At 46.5% G+C, this 26864-nt stretch overlaps 2 protein-coding genes and 4 non-coding genes across 7 annotated transcripts; 4 read left to right on the forward strand and 2 right to left on the reverse strand.

The window, feature by feature from the left end:
* Positions 1–385: 385 nt before the first annotated feature.
* On the reverse strand, positions 386–3063 carry setd6 (SET domain containing 6, protein lysine methyltransferase). 2 transcript variants are annotated; one of them, XM_069172849.1, is made up of 9 exons: positions 2971–3063; positions 2694–2774; positions 2475–2619; positions 2215–2356; positions 1940–2134; positions 1650–1797; positions 1358–1533; positions 870–1006; positions 386–781 (listed from the first exon to the last, which is right to left on the reverse strand). In XM_069172849.1, the coding sequence occupies exons 1-9, from the start codon at positions 2995–2997 to the stop codon at positions 405–407; spliced, it is 1428 nt and encodes a 475-aa protein (XP_069028950.1). In that variant the 5' UTR covers positions 2998–3063; the 3' UTR covers positions 386–404. The 2 variants fall into 2 exon arrangements, with proteins under 2 accessions (XP_069028950.1, XP_069028951.1); XM_069172850.1 differs by having other exon boundaries at positions 1358–1538.
* A 1269-nt stretch (positions 3064–4332) lies between these two features.
* Positions 4333–4404, forward strand: trnap-ugg (transfer RNA proline (anticodon UGG)). Its single transcript has one exon. It is a non-coding gene; the product is annotated as a tRNA-Pro (tRNA).
* Positions 4405–4692: 288 nt separating this feature from the next.
* trnal-cag (transfer RNA leucine (anticodon CAG)) lies at positions 4693–4775 on the reverse strand. The gene has a single exon. It is a non-coding gene; the product is annotated as a tRNA-Leu (tRNA).
* A 1855-nt stretch (positions 4776–6630) lies between these two features.
* trnap-ugg (transfer RNA proline (anticodon UGG)) lies at positions 6631–6702 on the forward strand. The gene has a single exon. It is a non-coding gene; the product is annotated as a tRNA-Pro (tRNA).
* Positions 6703–8303: 1601 nt separating this feature from the next.
* On the forward strand, positions 8304–8375 carry trnap-ugg (transfer RNA proline (anticodon UGG)). The gene has a single exon. It is a non-coding gene; the product is annotated as a tRNA-Pro (tRNA).
* A 3137-nt stretch (positions 8376–11512) lies between these two features.
* On the forward strand, positions 11513–25180 carry lamb4 (laminin, beta 4). The gene is given in 34 exon segments (XM_069172780.1): positions 11513–11577; positions 12698–13122; positions 13658–13793; positions 14292–14365; positions 14830–15018; positions 15182–15245; positions 15513–15727; positions 15953–16073; positions 16238–16426; positions 16500–16655; positions 16853–16956; positions 17157–17236; positions 17348–17654; positions 17726–17851; positions 17956–18144; positions 18278–18390; positions 18482–18593; positions 18783–18963; positions 19152–19295; positions 19380–19611; positions 19802–19959; positions 20118–20342; positions 20497–20714; positions 20829–20925; positions 21003–21372; positions 21456–21619; positions 21823–22025; positions 22282–22479; positions 22856–23000; positions 23118–23325; positions 23441–23576; positions 23657–23824; positions 24038–24191; positions 24785–25180. Coding segments are annotated over 34 exon segments (5763 nt in total). The 5' UTR covers positions 11513–11555; the 3' UTR covers positions 24925–25180.
* Positions 25181–26864: the final 1684 nt, after the last annotated feature.

Here is a 26864-nt window from a genome sequence, read left to right on the forward strand (position 1 = left end):
TTTGTGCTTCCTGTTTTGATTTTTTAAAAACTCCCCTCGTCTTTGTTTCAATTCCTGCCCTTTGTAATGATTGTTTCTCCCCCCCCCCCGCTTAGTTTCACCTGTCCCTCGTTGTCCTTTCCACCCTGCTTGTCCGTGCACTCTTCATCTTCGTCAGTCACTTTTCGTTTCCTGTCTTGTCGCTGCGTCTTTTGAAACCCAGAGAACAACAAACCACCTGAACTGTGGCGCCATGGCAACAGGCTCCTAACACGACAACGCCTCACCTGTTTTCAACCTAATGTGACTACTTTTTTTTGCCCAAAAGATTTTCTTTGCTCACAAATGTTCACGTACTTGTTTTCATACACGGTTAATGACAAAGAAAACACTTTAATCGTTTATCTTTTGCAAAAAAAAACCATTTATTGACTCATTATAAAAAACCTCCCGCCGTGTTCACGCCTCAACTCTGTGAGAGCTCCATCAGTTTGTGCAGGATGCTCTTCTGTCCGTAGCGTACCTGCAGCGCCCTCTGCTGCCTGCAGCTCAGCGCTGCCGTGTGCTCCATCAGCGCCCGGTCCCGCTCCACCACCTCCCCCTCCCCCCCGTCTCCGTCTCCGTAGGACCTCAGCGTCAGACGAACCGTCTCGTGAAGCAGCCGCTTCCACGAAGCCTTCAACTCGGGGAGACCGTCGTTGGAGAACATCTGGGACACCTTCTCCTCCTCGTCCTCCTCGTCCTCCTCCCACCCGTCGTTGTCCTTGAACTCCGAGAGCTCGTCCTTGGACATGCACAGCACCTGAGAGACGAGTGAGAAGTTACGTTTCAGCGTAATTGACAAAAAAAAAAGCCTCCGCTGAGCCGTGATGTCGTTTGCCGGGTTTCACCTTCAGCGCCGTGTGGAGCTCCGAGTCCGTCAGGCAGCCGTGTGTCCCGAAGACGAAGGCTCCTCTCTCCTGCATCATCTCGCCCAGCACCTCCCGCTGCTCCTCCATCAGCCGCCGGTCCACATCCGACTGGACACCTAAAGTCAAGGAGACGAGACACTCAGGACGAGCGGCGACCAGCGGTCTTCTTGAATCTTCTTTTCTAATGAATGAGGGATTATTTTCAGATGGACCTCCAGAAAACTAATAAGAAGGAGTGACTTTAGCTAACAACACCGAGATAACTGATGGACACATTTTATTCACTTTGGATTTGATGAGAGAAGTTGAATGGGAGTCTATGGAGCCGGAGGCTTTTTGGAGCCGACCTCTAGTGGCACTCGCTGGTATTGCAGCTGAAGACACTTCTGCATCGGAACCATTTTTTTTTATATCTATATTTTGTACGATGACGTAACGTTCCCGGGAGCCGGTCGCTCGTCTCTCACCTCGCGCGGCGACCGCGTAGAGGTTGGAGACGGGGACGTCGGCCGTCTCGTTGCCGTTGCTTGGATACGGCTCGGTGAAGCCGTACATGTGAAGCAGCTGCCAGTTGGCCATCTGGCCGTAGGTGTTGAACACCTCGTCGCCTCGACGAACGGGACGCACGCAAACCATCTTCAGACTGTCCTGGAAAAGACGGAGAGACGGGAGGACGGAGAGACGGGAGGACAGTTACGGAGGAGGAACCGGAGTTGGCAAAAAAAAAAAAAAAATCCTTTTCGGTGAACGTCTCCTCACCGGTGTGAACTCCAGGTTGGCGTTGTGATTGGACACGTGGTTGAGCATGTCGGCCATGGGGACCATCATCGGCGGGTTGGGGGCCCTCTCCTCCTCTTCCTCATCCTCTTCGTCGTCGTTGTCCTCTTCTTCCTGCGGCTCTTGGAAACTGCAGAGAGGAAGAGGATGAAGGAGGCGATGCAGTGTGTCGGTGGCGTGTGGGAGGCGTGTCGGTGGCGTGTCGGTGGCGTGTGGGAGGCGTGTCGGTGGCGTGTCGGTGGCGTGTGGGAGGCGTGTCGGTGAGCGCTCACCTGTAGGCCATGACGAAGGCCACCAGCCGTGTGTACAGATCCAGCGTGTGCGTCCTCGGGCTCCACAGGTCGGCGTGTCTGAGCATGAACGGCAGCGCCACGTCCTCGTACTCCCGCCGGATGTTGGTCAAGTCTTTGTCCACCGCCTCCGGGACGCCCGTCCCCCTCAACAGACGCTCTCGCTCCTCTTTGGACCTGAGGACGGACAGACGGACGGGAAATCACGGGCGTCCTAAAGTCTGCATGGTGGAGGGGGGTGAAAGACGGGTCCTCACCAGAACATGGGATGGTCCAGCGTCCTGAAGTCCGTCCACAGGGACAGGTAGGGAGTCCAGCGGGACCGCGAGGACGTGTACTCGTGCAGCAGAGCCAGCAGCAGAGGAACCCAGCCGGAGGAACTCTGCAGGGACGACTTCTCTGAGAACAACACGCGTTTGAACATTCTCTGATTGTTTGAACCTTGTTTTGTGTTTCTGTTCTGTGACACTGAATCTTTTCCGCTGTGGGATGAAATAAAGTCAAAACTCGAGCTCACGTTTCTCCAGCAGAGCGGACACCTCGACCGTCCCCTGGTGGAGGAGAGCTGATCTCGGGACGGTGAATAAAACCTCCCCTTCCTCGATGTCGGCCGTCGCCAGCATCCCGTAGTCCGCCACGGTTCCCTCGTTACTCACCGACACCTGGAGGGTGATGATACACTCATGACCTCATTATTCATATGATGTGATGGCTGTGACGGGTTGGAGTGACGTACCTTACTGCTGAGCACGAGACCGACGGAGTCGCACCACCGCAGGAAGTCCTGCAGGCGGGTGAGCTCCGACCCGCCCGGTACCTGGTCCGGTCATAATGTCAATCAGAGATCAGCACGAGTCGAAACACTTCCTGACTGCCACTAAAACACATGAAGTTATGACGCATGCGAGCAGCTAACGTGACTAGCACGTGGAGGGAGAGCTGACGTCATTCAAACAGCTACGTCACCATTTAGCTCAGAGTTAGTTTTAGTTTAACGTGATTAAATTCGTCACCTTCGGTCGTTTCGCCGCTGTTGCCATCCCGTAAATAAACCCCAGAAAAGCGGCCAGCTGCGATGATGGTGGACGGAGACGACACCAAGCTAACTCGCGCATGCGCACCTCACAGAGACTTGGAGGTAGGAAGTGCGTTTCCAAAACAAAATAAAAAGTAAACGCAGAGGAAGTTTAAAAATAAATGTGTGCAGCACAAACAGGTGACTTGTGAGTTTGTGATATAAACAAAGCAAAATGCAGCACACAAGTGGAGTTTATTCACCGGAAGTACCATGGTTTATTATGAATATTAATGAACGAGTCATGAGCAGTGATAACAAACTATATAACAAATTAACTTTCTGAATCAATAAAGGATGTTTTTACAAATAAAAATATTTGTTTTTAATGTGATGTGATTTTTTGGGGGGGGATGTAAAGCTTTTCCCCTGAAGACCACTAGGAGGTGCTGTTTAGCCACTGAACCAACACTGACCCGTATAAACAACCTCTACACTTTTATATATATACATGTATATACATGTATATATATACATGTGTATATATACATGTATATATACACACTCTGTTATACCTCTGCTGTTAAAGCTTTATTTTAAAGTTTTAGTTTCGGAGTTAAAAGTGAAACCCACCGACCTCCAACACTGACACGTCCGCGTGAACTGTTTAACATTTAAATACAGAAGAGAAACGGCTCCTCGTGGAAACATGAGGGGTTGGCTCAGTGGTGTCGTCGGCGTCTTGTGGTTCGCAGTGCGCGGGTTCGAGTCCCTTCGGGTCCGGAGGTTTATCACTCTCGACCGCGGAGGGACCGAGCACGTGCACTGGAGAATCAAACTAAGAGCGTTCAACTATCAACTCAAACTGAATACTGACAACAGAATAATGGAAAGCATTGAATTACGATCTCTCCGATGATCTCACAGGTCACATCATACTCTCATCTTTTGTTTCTCTTAATCTTCATCAAACTTTAGATTTATTCATTTAGATTAGAATTATTTAGAATTAATAACTCTTTTTTTTTGTTGAAAATGTGTCAGATTTCGCTCCAGTTGATAATCAAACAAGTAATTTAATAGTTGAACAGGTTAAACCCTTTTCACTTTGCTTCTCTTAAACTGTGTCAAACTTTTGATTAATTAATTTAAAAAAAAAAAAGTAAAATGTGGTGTCAGATTTCTGGATAATGTCCAAGACTTCTCCCTCTATCAACCTTTAATTCGTAATCTCCACCACCAGACGGCGCTGTTGGAACGGATGAGTCGTAGGGACACAACAAGTCGCCACATCAGCAACCAGGACGGTTCAGCCACAGTTCGTGGACAGAATTACAGATGTGGAAAGTCCAGATATAGAGGCTCGTTGGTCTAGGGGTATGATTCTCGCTTTGGGTGCGAGAGGTCCCGGGTTCAAATCCCGGACGAGCCCTTGTTTTTGACCTCTGAGACACTTGTACAAACAAGGAACAATACTTTTCTGACACCAGTTTCAAAATTGGAGATATTAAGTCAGTGTTTTTTCACTATTTGATAAGAATAATAATATAATATATATAAAATCTTAGAAGAAACTAAAACTGTCAGATAAATAGTAACTTTTCACCACTGGTTGTTTGTTGAAAAAATGCTTTATTAAATGTTTCAGTGTAATTGTGCACGTGTGTGTTTCAATAACGACGGTGTTTGGACTTCACACGACAGAAAGCAAAAACTAACTTGTCAGAAGTGGGATTCGAACCCACGCCTCCAGGGGAGACTGCGACCTGAACGCAGCGCCTTAGACCGCTCGGCCATCCTGACTTGTACTCAACACGGCTGAATATTCGGTTTAGATAGATCGAACCGGTGTTCGTGGTGTCTTTCTTTTTCTATGTTCTCAATGTCAGATTATGTACAAAATTTATTTTTTTTGTCATATTTGCTCAAACTGTAGTAGTCGTGCACGAGACAGATGATCTGTAAAACAACAACTAAAAACTCGGCCTCCTCTGATTCCTCCTACCGCTCGGTGTGAAACTGAACAACCAATCTGACCCACCGACAAGTGTCAATCATTCCTCGTGCACGCGCGTGCGTTGATCCCCCTCAGAGGCTCCTCCGTCAGTCAGAGGCTCCTCCGTCAGTCAGAGGCTCCTCCATCAGTCAGAGGTTCCTCCGTCAAGCTCAACTTTAACTGAGCGGCTTCAGGAACTCAGTCAACAATGTCGGATATAAAACCAGCGAGAAGAAATCTGTCCAAGACAAGAAAACAGAAGAAAAGCTGGCGAACAATAAAAGTCCTCATGAGGACAAAAGTCCTCACAAAGATAAAAGTCCTCACGAGGACAAAAGTCCTCACGAAGATAAAAGTCCTCATGAGGACAAAAGTCGAGCTGCTCTACGGAAGCTCGCGAGACACCGAACCAGCCACGTTTCTGATTGACAGGTATTCACCCTGCTTGGTTTATCTTTGGTTTTTGAATTATTTTTTTAAACCAAATGAACCCAACGAGCTCAACTCTGTTTACAGCTGCACCCTGGAGTCTCATCACACGGTGACGTCAGCGGTGAGCTACCGTTCGCTCCTTTAGTTTGAAAGGTGCAGAAAACGTTAAATCTGAAACGTTCAGACAGTCGAATCAGATTTTCCTGATATTAATATTAATATTAATATTAATATTAATATTAATATTAATATTAATATTAATGTGTGCGAAATGTTCATTCAGCGGACATCACGACAGTTTCTGTTGAAATAAGCACGTGCTACTTTTCCATGAGTGTGTTAGTTGTTGTTGTTGTTGTTTAGCACAAATACTTTTAACTCTTTGGTCATTCTCACAGTTGGAAACGTAAACTAACCCACTGAAAACTAATAAACTTCAATCCAATTTATGATCAATCCGGATGTTTATAACGTCCTGGATTTTATTTAACACCAACAATTATTTACACCAAAAAAAACAACTTTTGAGCTAAGGACAGTAGTGCCAAAATTTCATCACAAAAATGAATAAATAATAAACGTATATATTTGTTTTATAGTTTTAATATCAAAAACTAAAAGTTACAAACAGGGATTTAAAAAAATATATTATTTGTAAAATTTGTTAAAAGACTGAGTTTGGTAGGAAAAGCTTTTCCGCTGAAGACCACTAGGAGGTGTTGTTTAGCCATTGAACCATAACACTGACCCGTATACACAACCCACTTTTATTTATTTATTTATTTATTTATTTTTTTATATATATATATACGGACCGAGCACGTGCACCAGAAAATAAGACGAAGAGCGTTCAACTATCAACTCAAGCTGAAGACTGAATGGGACATTTGAAACCTTCGAGTTGGTGTCCCTTCGCTCCAATTGATAATCAAACAAGTAATTTAATAGTTGAACAGGTTAAACCCTTTTCACTTTGCTTCTCTTAAACTGTGTCAAACTTTTGATTAATTAATTAATTAAAAAAAAAAAAAAGTAAAATATGGTGTCAGATTTCTGGATAATGTCCAAGACTTCTCCCTCTATCAACCTTTAATTCGTAATCTCCACCACCAGACGGCGCTGTTGGAACGGATGAGTCGTAGGGACACAACAAGTCGCCACATCAGCAACTAGGACGGTTCAGTCACAGTTCGTGGACAGAATTACAGATGTGGAAAGTCCAGTTATGGAGGCTCGTTGGTCTAGGGGTATGATTCTCGCTTTGGGTGCGAGAGGTCCCGGGTTCAAATCCCGGACGAGCCCTTGTTTTTGACCTCTGAGACACTTGTACAAACAAGGAACAATACTTTTCTGACACCAGTTTCAAAATTGGAGATATTAAGTCAGTGTTTTTTCACTATTTGATAAGAATAATAATATAAATATTATAATAATTGAATAACAATATTTTTATGGATTTAACATTAAAATGACGAAACCTGGAGTATGAACATATTCAAAACAAATGACACACCACAAAAGTGGCTCGTTGGTCTAGGGGTATGATTCTCGCTTTGGGTGCGAGAGATCCCGGACGAGCCCTCCTTTTTGACCTCTTCTGAAAGGTCATCCTTTGACAACGGTCATTTGAATTGGTCTCCTGACCTTTTGCTAACTCTCCGCCTGCTGTCTCAGTAATCTTCCCACCAGCACAAAGAATCAGAGCAGAAACACCACTGAAATAATCCTAGAGAAATAAACAATCACCAAAGCCAACAATTCCTAAACTGATACAGACTTCATATACTGAAAGATCTTTTTAGGGGACAGAAAAATGGAGTTATGATCTTGCAGCACCAGAGGGCGCTGTTGGATCAGATGATATGTAGAGCCCACTCGTTGCCAAAAAACTCAAAATTGTCCATGAATTTTAGAATATCTTATCATGTCATTCATAGAGAAACTAATGAACTATACTAAATATATATAGGTGTGTGTGTGTGTATATAATCTTAGAAGAAACTAAAGCTGTCAGATAAATGGTAAAAATGCTTTATTAAATGTTTCAGTGTAATTGTGCACGTGTGTGTTTCAGGTGTTTAACCATCAAAACCACAAACTACAGCGTAGGACTGGAGCTCTTTCACATTAGCAGCTAATTCACAACAAAACAGGTTTTTCCAGGTTACCACGTGACCCAACCTCCAACACTGACACGTCCGCGTGAACTGTTTAACATTTAAATACAGATGAGAAACGGCTCCTCGTGGAAACATGAGGGTTTGGCTCAGTGGTGTCGTCGGCGTCTTGTGGTTCGCAGTGCGCGGGTTCGAGTCCCTGCGGGTCCGGAGGTTTATCACTCTCGACCGCGGAGGGACCGAGCACGTGCACTGGAGAATCCGACTAAGAGCGTTCAACTATCAACTCAAACTGAATACTGACAACCGAATAATGGAAAGCATTGAATTACGATTTCTCCGATGATCTCACAGGTCACATCATACTCTCATCTTTTGTTTCTCTTAATCTTCATCAAACTTTAGATTTATTCATTTAGATTAGAATTATTTAGAATTAATAACTCTTTTTTTTGTTGAAAATGTGTCAGATTTCGCTCCAGTTGATAATCAAACAAGTAATTTAATAATTGAACAGGTTAAACCCTTTTCACTTTGCTTCTCTTAAACTGTGTCAAACTTTTGATTAATTAATTTAAAAAAAAAAAAGTAAAATGTGGTGTCAGTTTTCTGGATAATGTCCAAGACTTCTCCCTCTATCAACCTTTAATTCGTAATCTCCACCACCAGACGGCGCTGTTGGAACGGATGAGTCGTAGGGACACAACAAGTCGCCACATCAGCAACCAGGACGGTTCAGCCACAGTTCGTGGACAGAATTACAGATGTGGAAAGTCCAGATATAGAGGCTCGTTGGTCTAGGGGTATGATTCTCGCTTTGGGTGCGAGAGGTCCCGGGTTCAAATCCCGGACGAGCCCTTGTTTTTGACCTCTTCTGAAAGGTTTAACGTCATCCTTTGACAATGGTCTGAATTGGTTTCCTCACCTTTTGCTGGATCAGATGATATGTAGAGCCCACTAGTTGCCAAAAACCTCAAAATCATCCATGAATTTTAGAATATCTTATCATGTCAGTCATAAAAAACTAATGAACAACTTTTAAAAAAGTTATAGTATATTATGTCATCCAAACTGTCACAAAAATATAATTCTATATTATATATATATATATATATATATAAATATATAATCTTAGAAAGAAACTAAAACTCAGATAAATGGTAAAAATGCTTTATTAAATGTTTCAGTGTAATTGTGCACGTGTGTGTTTCAATAACGAGTGTTTGGACTTCATACGACAGAAAGCTAAAGAGGTACTTGTCAGAAGTGGGATTTGAACCCACGTCTCCAGCGCCTTAGACCGCTCGGCCATCCTGACTTGGATCCATCCAAACTGACCTCTTCAGTCTTGTCTCTGTCTCAATCTGTGTAGGCTGGTATGATTGCTGGCCCCGCCCCCTGATTAGTTTCACCTGTACTGACACGTGCACCTATGCTGTGACGCATTTAAATACAGGTGAGAGCCGTGACATTTCATTCAAATGTGGGTTTGGCACAGCGTGATTGTCGATGTATTCGGTGTCGCCTGCCCGGGTTCGACTCTTGGACTACATCGGCAGAGTGTTCAACTCTCAACTCAAACCAATGACTGGCTACTGAACTCACCAAGCTGCTGCTTTGAGTTCAACCAGTGTGAACGGTATCGAGTTGAGGGTGTTCTACTTGGTCAAACCCACAGCTTTTCCTTCTCTTAATTATTTTGAACTTTCAGGTGACTTCAAAAAACTACAACTTAAGGTCACCTTTTAAAACCTAAATATAGATAAAAAAAAAAAAATTTTAAAAAGACACATTAAGTCTGACTGGTTTTCTAAAATGAATCAATTTGACTTCATCTTTAAAACCTGAACTGGGACCGAGGAACATTTTAATGTAACATCTACAATCTTCTATATATTTTAAAGCTGAAACTCTTGAATACTTTCAGGAATCAAATGAAGTGTGTTCCCCCTCCCCACCCCACCCCCCCCAGGCTACGTATTTCTCAGGTGTGCTGCTACCTGCCCAGATGTGTTCTTTAGATCCAGAGTGGCAGCAGAAGCAGGTACGTCCACATTCACTCTCACTTCTCTTCTTCTTTTTTTCGGATATATTTTGAGGCTCAAAACTGGATGTTAGCCGTTGATTTCTGTCTTGTGTTTGTTTGTAGTTTTAAAGTTGTCGTGCATATTTTACTTTTGTACATGAATTTGGCTGTTTAGAAGGTTGAACTTCATGTTCTGGTTTCATAGTGAATCCAAAATAAAATAAATGGCTGCAGAGGAGAAGTGTGATGTTCACAGGAAATAGTTACTAGTCCTGTTTGTCTCTGTCAATCCTCTTAACTGGAGGTAGTTGGAAGTTGCATTAAAAAAAACGACGAACATTGAATGAAGCAGAAATGCAAAATAACAGAAAATCACACGAGTCGATCAAGTAATAGATAACAAAATGCATAAATAAATATGTGAAATGGTACATTAAATCAGAAAGTAATTAAGTTTTATGAATTCATTCTTGCCTTATCTTAATTGAATTCTTATTATATTTAATGGGATATTTATTTATTTGTTCAGTACTTTCTTTATTTTTCTGCAGCATTCACCTGTTGTCTGATTTATTTTTGTAACTTTGAGCCCGATGGTTCTTTGAGTTCAATAAATACTTTTTTTTTAAAGATTAGAACTGCAATATTTATGTGATGTGCAGCATGATTTAAAAAAGAAAAATTAATAAAAAAAAAAAAAAGAATTTTTTTGTTTCTCAACTTGCAATTTGTTTTTCTAATTCCCGCATTTTTAAGAGAGAAAAAAAACCTCAAATTTTTGAGAAAATCTAACGCAAAAACAAAAACACTGACAAGCGTTCATGTGATGTGGCGTTCAGGTGCACTGAAACGGAGACTTTTGATGCTACAAAAACCTCAAATATGCAGTTAAATAGAGCACTGAAATAGATTTAACCACAGGTGTTGGTTCACTCTCTCTTTACGCCTCTTCCATCCAAACTGCACATTAAAACCAACTGTCGGGAGAAAATAACGACGCTAGAAGGATATTTCTTTATTTTACGAGCACATTTTAGGTCAGGTCCTTCACGCCTTAAACACCTTAAAGAGCTCTTAAAGAGCACGTCAGGAAAAAGACTTTGGGGGTAAAAGTACAGTTTACACACAAAAAAAACGTCTTAAAACTGCAAATTACATCGAACGTTTTGAGAAAATCCACCGCAAAGTGAAATTTTTTTGATCGCGACAATCACAAAAAAACTCACAGATGTGTGTTTGTTTTTAATCTATACACATTTAATGTGGGTGAGAGTTTACAGGTGAAGAGTTCCTCCTCGTCATCACACCGGCTGATAAGATCAGCGGTGTTTTTATCTGTGTGGTTTCGGTGTCTACCTGATGAGAGAAACCACACAGATCTCATATCCGAGAGAAAAGTTCCAAAGACTTCTTTTAAAATTAATTTTAACGTGTGTGTGTGTTTCTGCTGTATTTCGTGGAAACACAGTAAATCCTTCCAATTACCGCCGAGGCCGACACATTCCTGCTTTAAGTTCATCAGTCGCTTCAGGGTCCCATTTTTTACTGCCGTATGAAAACATATCGTCATTCGAAGAACGGATTCCTGTTCAAACACTTCTTTTCAGGAGGACATTTCGTTTGTGTTTATTTACTGTTCCATGAAAACTGCAGAGAAACAGTTTAACTCTGAAGAAGAAATCTGTTTGTGTGCAGAAAATATTCTGAAAAATCAGCCGATCTGCTGAAATAAAACACAACAAATCTGAGATTCTTCTTCTATTTTATTCACATGGTGTTATTTCTCAATAAACGTGTTTTACAGCACGTCTTCGGATGTCGGTGGACTGATGACTTTGGTTGATGTGACGCGTCTCCGTGTGTCTTCGCTTTAATGTGTGTTCATGTTTTGTTGGTTTGTTTGCTTTGATTGTTTGACCTCAATGTTTTTACCCATCGTGTGTTCAATTCATCCGTTCAAAGCACAGATTATCACCTGAGACGGACGCCTCCGTCCCTCAGAGGACGACGACATGATCCTCGTCTTCTTCATCAGTGAGTTCTGCTCATTCACTCTCATTTTTGAGTGTTCACTCAAAGCTGAAGGAAGGAAGGTGTGTTCAGGTGTATCAGGTGTGTTCTGGTGTGTTCAGGTGTATCAGGTGTGTTCTGGTGTGTCAGGTGTGTTCAGGTGTTTCAGGTGTCTTCAGGTGTTTCAGGTGTATCAGGTGTGATCAGGTGTATCAGGTGTGTTTAGGTGTATCAGGTGTGTTCAGGTGTTTCAGGTGTATCAGGTGTTTCAGGTGTATCAGGTGTGTTGAGGTGTATCACGTGTATCAGGTGTGTTCAGGTGTTTCAGGTGTATCGGGTGTGTTCAGGTGTTTCAGGTGTATCAGGTGTGTTCAGGTGTTTCAGGCGTATCAGGTGTGTTCAGGTGTTTCAGGCGTATCAGGTGTGTTCAGGTGTATCAGGTGTGTTCAGGTGTGTTCAGGTGTATCAGGTGTTTCAGGTGTATCAGGTGTGTTCAGGTGTTTCAGGCGTATCAGGTGTGTTCAGGTGTATCAGGTGTGTTCAGGTGTGTTCAGGTGTATCAGGTGTTTCAGGTGTATCAGGTGTTTCAGGTGTGTCAGGTGTGTTCAGGTGTTTCAGGTGTATCAGGTGTGTTCAGGTGTATCAGGTGTTTCAGGTGTGTCAGGTGTGTTCAGGTGTTTCAGGTGTATCAGGTGTGTTCAGGTGTGTTCAGGTGTATCAGGTGTGTTCAGGTGTTTCAGGTGTATCAGGTGTTTCAGGTGTGTCAGGTGTATTCAGGTGTTTCAGGTGTATCAGGTGTGTTCAGGTGTTTCAGGTGTATCAGGTGTGTTCAGGTGTTTCAGGTGTATCAGGTGTGTTCAGGTGTGTTCAGGTGTATCAGGTGTTTCAGTTGTGCTGAAGGTGTGTTCAGGTGTATCCGGTGTGCTCAGGTGTGCTGCAGGTCGACTCCGACAGCAGATCTCTTTGACTCTTTGGTATTGAACATTTCCAAACATGTGACCACTTGTTGAAGTTGAAGAAATGTTCTTCTTGTTGTTTCTTGTTTTCGGAGTCTAAAATCTCTTTTTGTCAAAACATTTTCACTAAATTCAGGTTTGACTTTTTCCAAATAGAAATTCAGTTTCTTTCATCTGTTTCTCTGAAGTTTTTCTTCCAGCAGCTCAAGTCCAGGAGGTCCAGGACTGGCAGAACCGGCAGGAGGTCCAGGACCGGCAGGAGGCCCAGGAATGGCAGGACCGGCAGGAGGTCCAGGACCGGCAGGAAGTCCAGGACTGGCAGGACCGGCAGGAAGTCCAGGACCGCTGGGGGAGACCGGACCGACAGGCGGTCCAGGACCGGCAAGAGGTCCAGGACTGGCAGGACCAGCAGGAGGTCCAGGACCGGTGGGGCGGCCAGGACCAACAGGAGGTCCAGGAACGGCAGGGGGTCCAGGACCAGGACCAGTGCCCCGGCAGCACATGTAACCCCCAGCTGGGTGACCTGATGGCGGGTCGAGCTGCTCAGCTGTCGGCCTCGTCCACCTGCGGTCTGGATGGACCTCAGAACTACTGCATCCTGGGATACCTGGAGGTTAGAGAGAGAGAGAGAGTGTGTGTGTGTGAGTGTGTGTGTGTGTGTGTGTGTGTGTGTGTGTGTGTGTGTGTCTGACTGAGGTGTTTCTGGCTCCTTCTCTGACTTTCATTCTTCAACATGTTCTGATCCGTCTTTATAATCTGACTCTGTTCTCTGCCTGAGGAGCGTCTCAATGTCTCCTTCTCTCGGTCTCCTCGTCCTTCTCTCCTCTCCTCGTCCTTCACTCGTCCCCTTCACTCGTCTCCTCTCCTCGTCCTTCTCTCGTCTCCTCGTCCTTCAATCGTCTCCTCATCCTTCACTCATCCCCTTCACTCGTCTCCTCTCCTCATCCTTCTCTCCTCTCCTCGTCCTTCTCTTGTCTCCTCGTCCTTCAATCGTCTCCTCGCCCTTCACTCGTCTCCTCGTTCTTCTCTCGTCTCCTTGTCCTTCTCTCGTCTCCTCGTCCTTCTCTTGTCTCCTCGTCCTTCACTGTCCTTGTGTTTTGGTTTTAATTCTGAGTTTCTAGTTGTGATTTATTGTCTTCATCCATCAGGGGGAGCAGAAATGTTTCACATGTGACTCTCGGCTGCCGTACGATCGCTATAGCAACCCAAACAGCCACCGCATGGAGAACGTCATCACGACCTTTGACCCTGAGAGAAAAATGAAGTGGTGGCAGTCGGAGAACGGTAAGTTTAAAAAAATGTATGATAACCCACCTGTATAATAACTCACCTGTATAATAACTCACCTGTATAATAACTCACCTGTGTAATAACTCACCTGTGTAATAACTCACCTGTGTAATAACTCACCTGTATAATAACTCACCCGTATAATAACTCACCTGTATAATAACTCACCTGTATAATAACCCACTTGTGTCATAACCCACCTGTGTGATAACTCACCTGTGTAATAACTCACCTGTCTAATAACTCACCTGTCTAATAACTCACCTGTCTAATAACTCACCTGTATAATAACTCACCTGTATAATAACTCACCTGTGTGATAACTCACCTGTATAATAACTCACCTGTTTAATAACTCACCTGAGTGATAACTCACCTGTCTAATAACTCACCTGTATAATAACTCACCTGTCTAATAACTCACCTGAGTGATAACTCACCTGTCTAATAACTCACCTGTATAATAACTCACCTGTGTGACTGCTGCATCAGGAGTTCATCAGGTCAGCATCCGGCTGGATCTTGAGACGGTGTTCCAGTTCAGCCACCTGGTCCTCAGCTTCAAGGTAAACGGACACCGACTTCATTCCTGTTCTGCACACCTGTTCACCTGGTCGACCGCTGACCACAGCTGACGGTTTAACGTCCTGTGAGTCCTGAACCCGAGTCGTCGGTCTGAAAGCTCCTCTGCTGTAAATACAAACTGTTATTTCTGAAGCATGTCAGAGGATCAACATTCAAGTGGAAAAAAAAATTGCGAGAACAGGTACGTTTCCAGTGAAGACACCACTCCCAGGTTTCCGCTGGCAGACGGCCAACGTTACTCTCCAACCTGAACACTGAGGCGAGCCAAGTCAAGTCCTTTTATTTCTACAGCAGCAGGTTGAAATGTGCCCGGAGGGGCTCAGCAAGCTCTAATGGAAGCTCCTGAAGATCCTTCACTGCAACGTCGTCAACAGGACGACACGGACCACATTTCATTTGTTCGTGGACAAAAAAACAACAACCCATGATGTCACCGTCTCTGCAGAGTTTCCGTCCGGCGGCCATGTTGGTGGAGCGGTCGAAGGACTTCGGGCGAAGCTGGAAGGTTTTTCGTTATTTTGCGGAAGATTGTTCACTTCATTTCCCGTCGGTGTCGGACGAACCGGCCGACAGCGTCGACGACGTCGTCTGTGACAACAGATACTCCGGGTCAGAACCGTCCACCGGCGGAGAGGTAGCGCGCACACACACACACACACACACACTGACAATCATTTCAAAAATAAACTATCAAAACAAATGAAGAGAAAATAACGTTTTTGTTTTTTATCCTGAACACAGTTTCTGTTTGTCATTACAAACCTCAGATTCAGCGTTGTGATGTTTTTGTCCACCAGGTGGTGCTGAAAGCTCTGGATCCGGTCTTTCAAATAGAAAACCCTTATGCGCCCAACATCCAAGGTGAGAATCCCGCTCTCTGATTGGTCGTCACACTTTTCAGTTTTTTAACTGGGTCAGCCTCGATACGTTTTACCGACACGATGGACATTAACCTGCAGGTAACCATGGCAACGGCCGCAATACGTGAACTGACGTGTAAAAACCTACAGAAATGCATGTGACATTTGACCCTTTGTTCCATAGACAGGTATTAAAATACATTAGAAAGTCTTTACGGTGAACAAAGAAACATTTCAACCCGCTGAGCGTCTCTCCGGTCGTCCTCAGATCTGATCACCGTGACGAACATCCGGGTGAACTTCTCACGTCTCTTCACGCTCGGCGACACGCTGCTGGCTCGCCGACGCAGGAACCCTCAGGACAAGTACTACTACTCTCTCTACAACATGGTGGTTCGAGGAAGCTGCTTCTGTAACGGACACGCCGGCCGGTGCACGCCCGTGGACGGAGGACGGGGGGACGTCTTCACGCAGCCGGGCATGGTACGGCCGGGACCCCGCGGCATGCTGGGATGTCCAGATAACATTTTAGGAGACGAAGAGACAACTTTTCATTCAGTGTGAAGACCAAGAAAAGGTTTTATTTACTGTGGCTCAGTGGGCGGACCAACTCGTCGTAGAAGGAGGAACCGTGTTAATCTTAATCGATAATGAACTTGACGAGCTCTTGATGACGTCATCTGTAAAGAAAACATCTTCTCCTTTCAGGTTCACGGTCGATGCGTTTGCCTGCACAATACGGCCGGAGAAAACTGCGAGAGATGTCAGGACTTTCATCACGACTCCCCCTGGAGGCCTGGAGGAGAAAACGCAGCAAACATCTGCACAAGTAAATTCAAATTAAATTCATACATTTTCTCTTTTCTTAATTTTAATTAAATCGCATCTACAGTTTGTATGTAAAACAATTTTTATTCATGCAATAGATTTGATTAGATTGATTTCTGTTTATTATTATTTTAATGAGCTAATTTCTGAAATCCTGTCTCTCAGGATGTAACTGTCACGGTCACTCCGACTCGTGTCACTTCGATGCAGCTCGCTACGATGCAACTGGCGGCGTGAGCGGCGGCGTGTGTGACGACTGTCGCCACGACAGGACGGGACCTCAGTGTGAACGCTGCCGAGCTTTTCTGTACCAGGACCCACGGAGGGCGACGGACGACCCGAACGCCTGCATACGTACGCCGTAATGACGTGAAGATGATGACGCGATGACGTGATGATGTGACGATGATGTAATGGTGTGTTTCAGCGTGTGACTGCGAGGCGGCGGGTTCTCTCGGCGGCGGTCTGTGTGACGCTCTGAGCGGTCGGTGTTCCTGTAAAGAAAACGTGGAGGGTCAACGCTGCGATCGCTGCAAACACGGCTTCTTCAACCTGAGACAGGACGACCCCGCCGGTTGTCAGGGTGACAAACAATGACCTTTGACCTCTTTTACTTTTTCAACAAATGAAGATGTTTCACGTTTACGTGACTATTTATATTATATTGTATACGAGATGAAACAAACATTCAAATTGGTTCATCATGTCGTGTGTGTGTGTGTGTGTGTGTGTGTGTGTGTGTGTGTGTGTGTGTGTGTGTTTGGGTGTTGTGTACTTCAGTGTGCAGGTGTCATGCTTTGGGAAGTGTCGGGTCATGTGATCAGCTCACAGGAAGTTGTGAATGCGACCGCTTGGCGACGGGGCCGCTGTGTGATCGCTGTCTGGTGAGTTCTTGTGGCCTCTGGTGGCCGCGGCCCAAAACTACAACAAGGAGAATAATTCAGAGGGCGGTGGATCACTGACGTCCCGGTGGCGGTCCTGGTCAAACAATAACAACACGAACTGACTGCTTCTACCAATAAGAAGCCTCGGATCAGCAGTCACCTGACCAATCAGCTGAGAGAAAGTGTTTGTTTTTCTCCAGGCAGGTTTCTGGGGTTTAGGAAACTCTGCGTTCAGATGTTTGCCCTGCGACTGCGACATCGGAGGAGCTCAGAGCAACACGTACGAACTTTATAATATTCACGTTTGTGTTTATCTGAAGGAGTCACGTGACCTGCTCGCCCACGTAACCCGATGTTTGGACTGAGGGATTGTGGGTATGTGTGCACTCAGGTGTTCCCCGGAGGACGGACACTGTCGCTGTTTACCCAACATGATTGGCCGGCGCTGCTCTGATCCCGCCCACGGCTACTTCCTGCCTTCTCTGAACTACTTCCTGTACGAGGCAGAGCTTGCTGCCCTGCTGCCAGGAGGAAGCTCTTCTCCTCCCCCTCCCCCTCCTCCTCTTCTTCCTCCTCCTCCTCCTCCCCCTCCTCTCCCTCCTCTTCCTCTTCTTCCTCCTACCCCCCCCTCCTCCTCCTCCATCTTCCGCTCCTCTGGTGTGTATTAATGTATCAGTGTGTACACTCAGTATTAATGTGTTTACATGCAGTGTGTTTATTTGTAATAATGTGTGTGTGTGTGTGTGTGTGTGTGTGTGTGTGTCCTCAGCTGAACCCGTTGGTTCTGCCCCGGTGTGAGCAGTACTACAGAGAACAGGGTTATGACTTCAAGGTGCAGAACGGTCGGGTCGTTGTGGTTCGGAGGACGCGTCGACTCGCCCGCCGGAGACGACAAGTGGGTTCACTTCCTGTTACACTTTTCTTTTTAACCAATGGGAGGCTGGCGCCTCACCACCCGGCCAATCAGATTATCCTTCCTGTCATGTTTGGGCCCCGCAGCAGAACAGCATCCCTCTGGACCCGGGTCACGCCCTGCAGATCATCCCCCGTCAGAGGTCACCTGATCAACCAGTGACCTGGACCGGCCTGGGATTGGTCAGAGTGTTGGAGGGGGCGGGGCTTAGATTCACTGTGGACAACCTGCCGTCATCGATGGAGTACCAGCTGGTGATCCGCTATGAACCAGAGGTGAGGTTCTGGTTCTGGTTCTGGTTCCGCCGTTGATCTACAGGCCGATCTGTTCGTGGTTACGACTGCAATGATGACTTTTATTGTGAAGGTTCTCTTCCTGTATGTGATGCCAGCTGATCTTCCTCTGCAGTCTCCATCCGATTGGCTGGCTTCGGTCAGCATCATCACCCTGTCGCCGGGCGACGGCAGCTGCAGCGGCGACCCGACGGGAAGTAGAACCGTGACTCTTCCTGGAAACTCGAGGTGAGACAACGACGTCCGTCAGCAGACAACGGAATCCAATTGGCTGCAGGAAGGTCACGTGACTCTTCTGTTGTTGTGTCTTTGTCTTCAGAGGACGGATTCTGGACTCTCCGGTGTGTCTCAACGCCGGAGCGCGCTACTTTGTGGACGTGGTCTTTCACAAACAGCCCGGACCGGACGGCTCGCACATCCTGATCGACTCGGTGAGGAAGTCTTCATCTCATTCTGAGTGATTGATAGTTCCCTTAAGCCCCTCCCCTCTCCAGCACAGACCATCCAATCACAGCTCACAGCCACAGGAACTAGTGACAGCAGATGTCTCGTGTTTGTATTTTGTTTTCATTCGTCACCTTTAAAATCCCACGTTTTTACACACCGGTGCTGTTTTCCAGATGGGTCTGATTCCCACCATCGACTCGGTCCAGAACTTCTGCTCCCAGACGGACCTCGATTCTTTCCGCCGCTTTCGCTGCGTGGGATTGGCTGCCGAGTCCGGCTCTCAAGAGGCGCTACCGGAGGTCTGCGAAGGACTCATCAAGAGCCTCTCGGCACGAATCCACAACGGAGCTGTTCGTAAGTGGTTCGGTCCAGATGGACCACGATGGAAACAAAAAACAAAACACACACATGAATTCAGGCAAATCTCACAATCCTCACTGCACGTCGTCAGCAGATCCGCTTGGACATATTTATTGGTGGAGTGAAGTCTGCCTGTGATTTGAAACACCTGTAGTAAAACTCTGTGTTCTACCTGTCGTCAGCTTGTGGGTGTAACGTGATTGGCTCTCTCGGACCAGCCTGCAGTAAACTGGGCGGGATCTGTGAATGCAAACCCAACGTGATTGGTCGTTGCTGCGACAGCTGCGCACCGGTGACGTTCGGCTTCGGACCTGAAGGCTGCAAACGTAAGAAACTCAAAGTCACATCCAGACTCGCACCGAAGGAGAGGCTGAAATAGAAAAAGTAAAGGAACGGTGGGTCGTTTGCAGGATGTGAATGTGACCCCCGCGGCTCGGTGTCGGAGCTGTGCGACCAGGTCAGAGGTCAGTGTGCGTGTCGTCCGGAGGTGACAGGTCGGCGCTGCGATCGCTGTCAGACGGGATTCTGGGGATTCCCGTCCTGTCGACCCTGTGAATGTAACGGGCTGTCGGAGGCGTGTGATGGAGAGACCGGAGAGTGTCTGAACTGCAGGGAGGACGCCGCCGGCCCGAACTGTGGCAGGTTAGAAATACACAACAGAACAAACTGTGACGAGCCCGTCTCCAAAATAATTGGGATGCTGAGAAAAATGTAAATAAAAACGGAATGCAAATCAAATGTTGAAACTGAGAAATCTTATCATTTTATGCTAAATTTTGAATTAGATGGCAGCAACACGAGTTCTGTTTCCACCTGTGTTGTTGAAATGCAGGTGTTTGGAAGGTTACTATGGTAACCCCGTCTCCGGACAGTCCTGCCGGCCCTGCCTGTGTCCGGACGTTTTAAGCAGCGGACGATTCTTCGCGACTTCTTGTCAACACGACCCACAATCCCTCAGTCTGAGCTGTAACTGCCGGGAGGGGCACACAGGTAGGATGGTTACCTGCGTGACACCTGTTCACCTGGTGAAGGTTTCCTTGGATGACCAGTCATGTGATGTAACTTATAGAATATGTCCCAACAATAAATAAAACTGCCGTCAGTTTTATTTTATTTTATTTATTTTTTATTTTGTTTGACTTTCCCAGGTCTGCGCTGTGACAGATGCAGCCCCGGTTTCCATGGAGACCTGACGTCGCCGGGCGCCCGCTGCGACGAGTGTCCCTGCAACAACAACATCGACCCCGACGATCGCAACGCCTGCGACGGCACGACGGGAGAGTGTCTGCGCTGCCTTCATAACACGACGGGACCACGCTGCCAGAACTGCAAACCCGGTTACTACGGTAACGCCCTGGACCACAACTGCAAAGGTAGAGGCGACTTACAAACCAAAAAAACTCTTCAGCCAGCGGTGGAGGCGGGGCTACGACTGATTGGACCAATCGCAACACCTCGTCTGCACAGACTCGTTTCACGGTTAATCTAATCATCTCTAGTCTGTGTAATTTATATTTTATTTCCCAGAATGCTCCTGTGACCGGCGGGGCACGCAGGTCACTCAGTGTCCCCTGGGGAGTCCCTGTTTCTGCGATCCCCGGACAGGACAGTGTCCCTGCAGGACCGGGGTGACGGGAGACCTCTGTGGCGAGTGTGAGGACGGATACTGGAACCTCGACGGCACCTCGGGGTGTCAGCCCTGCAGCTGTGATCCCGCCAACTCCTTCTCCAACATCTGCAACAAGGTAAGACCGTCCACGAGACCCCGAGGGGCTCGTTTCTGGTTCTGTTAGATCCTCAGTGAGTTTATTTTAGTCCTGAAGAAGTGATGACAGAAAACGAGGCTGTGGTGTGTCCAGGTGACGGGACAGTGTCCGTGTCGTCCTGAGTTTGGAGGAAGACAATGTGACGAGTGTGGAGAGAATCATTTTGGGAACCCGGACCTGCAGTGTGTCTGTGAGTGGACCGCTCCCACGTTTAAGTCCCAGCTGTTTTTTCTTTTTTTCACTGAACTCACCGCGTCTCGTTCTCAGCATGCGACTGTAACCTGGAGGGAACCGAGCGCCCGTCGTGCGACCCCGAAATCGGCGAGTGTCTCTGTCGGATCGGCGTCACAGGCATCTTCTGCGACGAGTGCGCCCCCGGCTACGACTCGGTGTTCCCGGCCTGCGAGCCGTGCCACGCCTGCGCCGCCCTCTGGACCGAAAACGTCACCGACGTCCAGCGAGCCGCCCAGAGGATGAGGACTCTGATCCCTCGCCACGACGATGACTGGCTGCCCGCGGACAGCCGGTGGCATCAGAGGATGCTGGAGATGCACTCCACGCTGGACGGCCTCACCAACCTGACCGGACTGTCCCCGCCCACGTTGGAGAAGGTGGAGAAACTGTTTGTGAAGATCAAGTGAGTTACGAAACTGAAAGGAAAATGTGTTCCACGTTATAAAAGGGATCAAACTTTTTTTTTTACGTATTTTTCTCTCGCAGGAAGTTGAAAGACGCCGTCGACCCGAACGCAATCGTGATCGACACGTCTCCCCTCCTCAACACCGAAATCGACAACATTCGTCTGGAGTTCACGAAGCTGCTCAACAACCTGAAGGAGAAACTCGTCGAGGATCCGGACGATGAAGACAAAGACAGACGGGAAGGTACGGAGATGTGTGAATCAGTTTAACTCCTTCAAAATAAAATCCCCAAACAGAAGGAGGCGTGCAGAAAGCTTTCAACAGAAGAAGCAGAAGTGATAAAACCTGCTGACTCATCATTTCAAACTTCAGAGACTTAAACAACCAGAAACAGGGACAGAGTGAGGTGTCCGTCGGTAAAACATTCCCGCTGTTTCCAACTGCAGAGCTGCTGGACGAAATCCAAAAGCTTCACAAAGCCTTCATGTCGGACGAGAAGAAGGTGCGCAGCGCCGGCAGAGCGGTGGAGGACTCCATGGACACCAGGCAGGAAGTGAAAAGCAAACTGAGCGCGTGCAGCGGCGGACAAGACCTGTCGCCGCTGGAGAAGAAGGTCAAAGAGCTCAGCGTGGTCGGATTCAACCAGAAGGTGAGTGAACCTACGGAGACCAGAACCGCTAGATGAGTAACATCGTCTTCATGAGTCTGAACGGATTCATCACTGTCTCAGTTACTGTCACTTGATCTCAACCAAAACTGTCACATGACACACAAATAATAAAGTATGAAGTCACATGACTGACAGGTCACCAGGTCCAGGTGTGTGTAAATGTCTACGTCAGGTGGTAAATAGTTGTAACCCGATCAGTAATCAGGGGACTGACCGTCTTCGTTTCCTCGTGCAGATCTGTGGACAACCCGGTCCGGACCCGTGTTCTGGATGTGGTGGAGCTCTCTGTGGTCTCGGTCTGGGAAAACGAAAATGTGGCGGTCTGAACTGTGATGGAGTCGTTCCCATCAGTCAGAAAGCTTCAGAGACTTCAGAGAGAGTGAAGGACGAACTCGCCGGGCTGCCGACCAGAATACAGGAGTCCAAGGACAAGGCAGGGGACTACTGGGAGGACTGACATCACTGGAAGGACTGGGACCACTGGGAGGACTGGGACCACTGGGACTACTGGGACTACTGGGAGGACTGACATCACTGGAAGGACTGGGACCACTGGGAGGACTGGGACCACTGGGACTACTGGGACTACTGGGAGGACTGAGACCACTGGGAGGACTGGGACTACTGGGAGGACTGAGACTACTGGCAGGACTGGGACTACTGGGAGGACTGAGACTACTGGCAGGACTGGGACCATTGGGAGGACTGGGATCCATGGGACCTCTCAGCGCTGCCCTCATGGTAGCTCTGTGAAACCGTGATGAAGGTTCTGTACACAGTTCTGACTGATGTTCTGTTGATTCTGTCAGATCAACGAGGCCAAACAGGCGGCGCAGGACACCAAAGACCGGGCCAAGGACCTGCAGGACCGGATCCACAACAACACAGAGACCCTCAAGACACAGAAAAACAAAACCAGGGAGCTCATCCAGCGGGTCAAACACTACCTGATGGGTCAGCGGTCTCCTGCACACGCTGGAACACGATCCGGTTCTCACATTCGGTCCTGTAAAACGTGACGGAGTGAAGAGTCTGTCTGCGTTAAACCGTCTCTGTCGTCCCCCCGAACAGATGACATGCTTCCTCCGGAGGACGTCGAGAAAATGGCCCGAGCTGTTCTGAACATCCAGCTGCCGAGGTCGCCCGATCAGATCCGATCGATGATCGACGACATCAATAAGCTGCTGGCCAACGCCACCAAGTTCCAGCAGGACCTGAAGAACCTGGAGAAGCGGGCTGAGGAAGCCCAAGACCTGCAGAAGAAAGCTCAGGAACTCAGGTGAGCCTCTGAAAAACACTCTTTTGTTTTTTAGGTGAAACGTTCGTTAAAAAAAAAAAAAAAAAAAGGAATCTGTGGAGCGGACAGAAGCCTCGTTGTTGTTTTGTTTATTCAGGGAGCAGACGAAGAACATCGACGTGAAAGAGATCAGCAAATACATTTATGAAGCGGAGAGAGCTCAGAACAAAGCCAACGACCACCTGGAGACGGCCAGCAGGGACATGGACAAGACCAGGGACTGGACCAAACACGTAACAGATCAGAAATGGGTCAGAGGTCAGAGGTCGGCTCAGACTGCCCCTGTGTTTACACTTTTGTTTGTTTGTTTCAGACTGAAGACAAACTGGATGACATCGAGCAGAAGCTGATGAACCGGTCCGAAGATCTGCTGAAAGACATCGAAGCCGTGAAGAAGAAAACAGACGCCAACAGAGAGATGGCGGAGGAGGCGCGAGAGGCTGCAGAGTCCTCTTTAAACAACGCTACTGACGCCCAGACGGTAACCTTAGTAACGCTACAGACGGTAACCTTAGTAACGCTACAGACGGTATCCTTAGTAACGCTACAGACGGTAACCTTAGCAACGCTACAGACCAAACTCAGGTTACATTAATTTGACCAGTGTTGTTGCCACAGTTACTACTGACCCACTCAGCCAATCAGAGTGGAGTTTTCTGTGTCTCAATGCTGTGATTGGCCGTCTCTCCAACAGGAGCTGAACGATGTGTTGAAGCTGTTTGAGGTTTTAAAGCAGAAAAAGGTGAATCAAACAGCTGAGAGTGAAGCAGCAGATCAGCTGAAGAGCATCATGAAGGAGGCCGAGGACGTCAAGAGACGAGTGGAGGAAAAACTCCAACGGATACAAGGTGCTACTTCTACTTTAACTATTTACTGATAGGAAATCATCTCCTCTCACTACAACCTGTCCAGGTTCTCCACCTCTGGTTCTGGTTCTGTTAACAGATCTTCTCCACCTCTGGTTCTGTTAACAAATGTTCTCCACCTCTGGTTCTGGTTCTGTTAATAGATCTTCTCCACCTCTGGTTCTGTTAACAAATGTTCTCCACCTCTGGTTCTGGTTCTGTCAGAGGGTTCTTCCTGTTGAAGGCAGTTAAAAAAAAAAGTATTTAAAATAATTTCATTTGATTTAAAATAATTTAATTTTTTTAATTTTTTAATTTTTTTTAATTAATTTAATTTAAACCTTTAAGACGAGTTCTGGACTCTTCTTCCTCACCGAACTGCTTCTGACTGAGTCCAGGTCTGGGTTCAGGTCTGGGTTCAGGTCTGGGTTTAGGTCTGGGTTCAGGCCTCGGTTCAGGCCTGGGTTCAGGTCTGGGTTCAGGTCTGGGTCCAGGTCTGGGTTCGGGTCTGGGTTCAGGTCTGGGTTCAGGTGTGGGTTCAGATCTGGGTCCAGGTCTGTGTTGTGGAGGTCTAACTGCCCCTGTGTTTGTGTCAGACGTGGAGCAGATGATCCAGCAGCTGGTCGAGAGGAAGAAGCAGAAAGCAGCCGAAGTGTCGGACCTGTTGGAGATGGTGGATTCTATTCAACAGGAGATCTCCAATCGAGCCGAAGGATACACCACCTGCACCACATGAACACCGCTGATGCTCCTTTAACTCCAGTCTGGACTCTGGCTCAGGTCTGGACTCTGGGTTCAGGTCTGGACTCTGGTTCAGGTCTTTATGTGTAGAACTGTATCATTTAGTCCGTTAAATCTGATTTAATGAGTGAAAATGACTTTATCAGAAATGTTTAATAAATTCTGTGAAAAATAGAAATCGTTGATTTAAAAGAATGAATCGATGCTGATGATGTCATGAAGAAAATAAAATGTTGTTTTGTTCATCTGTCCTCTGAAATTAAACGTTTCATCTTTTATAAACTCTTAAACCTCGATGTTAAAAAGTCCTTCTATCAGTCTAAAATATGAAATCTTGTCACCGTGGATAGTTCCGTTTCTGTCCAGCAGAGGGCGCTCTGACTGTTGCAGAAGGAGAACTGGCTCTTCATTCTGCATCACTGGATCCAGTTGAAGCTGCTGCAGGAGTTTAAACAGAAGCTTCCAACTACTATACATATACATATACTTACTATAAAATAAACAATAAAACTTTATTTATAACAGCAGAGAAACAAAGTTACATCGAACCAACGAATTCGACGCTGCACGTCGGGGATCCAACGCGAGGGTCCGCATATTCCCGCTTGCAGTTTTAATTTTTTTCTCGATCTCGTTCCTTATTTCTCTTTAACATCTTCAAAAACTCATGAAAGTTGGTGCCTGACGAATGTGCAAAGTTTCGTGAGGTTTCGAGCATCGTTGGATGACTAACTTCCTGGTCACAGCATCAAACATCAAATTCAAAATAAAAGTTTGCCCTGGCTATACTATATAATATTTTCTATATACTACATAGTATATAGTATATACAAAAATGACTTTTTTATCACTTTGGAGTATGACCTTTTTCTGAACTGACGTATGCCTCAAGTGCCGATTGACCCCAGTTACTTCTTACTGAGGTATCTGCTCTAACTACTGAACTACTGTCATACTGAAGCATGTCGTCTGAAATATGAAGAAAAAAAAAAAAGTCATAAATTTGTAAAAACTATTTTGTATGACTGTTTTTGTGGACCTTCAGTTTGATATTATTTGGATACCATGTACAAAGGGAACTTGAAACCTTGAGCACTATGTGGCTGACCCCTACAGGTCATTTGAGGGTGACTTTGAGAACAACATGCTCCAGTTGGATATAGTTGGGTCACTTTTTGGCCGCCATGTCACGGGCACACCGATCGACGAAAACTAATTCTTTTGATAACTTTTAATTGTTCAGAGTGCACAAACTAAATTTCAAGTCGGTCCGACAAAATCTTTAGGAGTTCGTTAAAGTACAACTTGCGTGAATCGCCAAAAATGGCGACTGAATTCAAAATGGCGGCCTTCCTGTTGAGTTGACATAATGGTGCGTTGGAACTTTTCTGTACATCTCGGTGTGATACACATGTCCACCGAATATTGTGCATGCAGGTAAATGTAGCTGCCGGGGCCTCTGTTTAGGGGGCGCTAGCGAGCCATTAGGCCACGCCCACAATGACAAAAGTCTGATCTGTTGTGTGTTTGTGTTTGTGTTTGTGGGTTAATGTTGACAGACAAGCTTGTCTCTGATTGGCTGACAGCTTATCTCCCTGCAGGCTGCAACAAGTTCTAAGTCATTACCCACAATGCACCGGGGAACACACACACTGAATGCCCCCCATCCACACATCCACACACACACACACACACACACACACACATCCACACACACACACACACACACACACACACACACACACACATCCACACACACACACACACACACACACACACACACACACACACACAGCTATCCTTGTTAGCAATTGTATTGACTTCATAAACCTGCTTTAACCAGAACCTCAAACTGGACCAGACCAGTTTACATCTGAATTTTTCATTTTAACCAGAACCAGAACCAGAACCTCAGTTTTCATCTTAACTTCAACC

This window comes from Embiotoca jacksoni, unplaced genomic scaffold (assembly GCF_022577435.1).
Source record: "Embiotoca jacksoni isolate LCO1_2020_lvr unplaced genomic scaffold, fEmbJac1.0.p SCAF_55, whole genome shotgun sequence".
Classification (NCBI taxonomy): Eukaryota; Metazoa; Chordata; class Actinopteri; family Embiotocidae; genus Embiotoca; species Embiotoca jacksoni.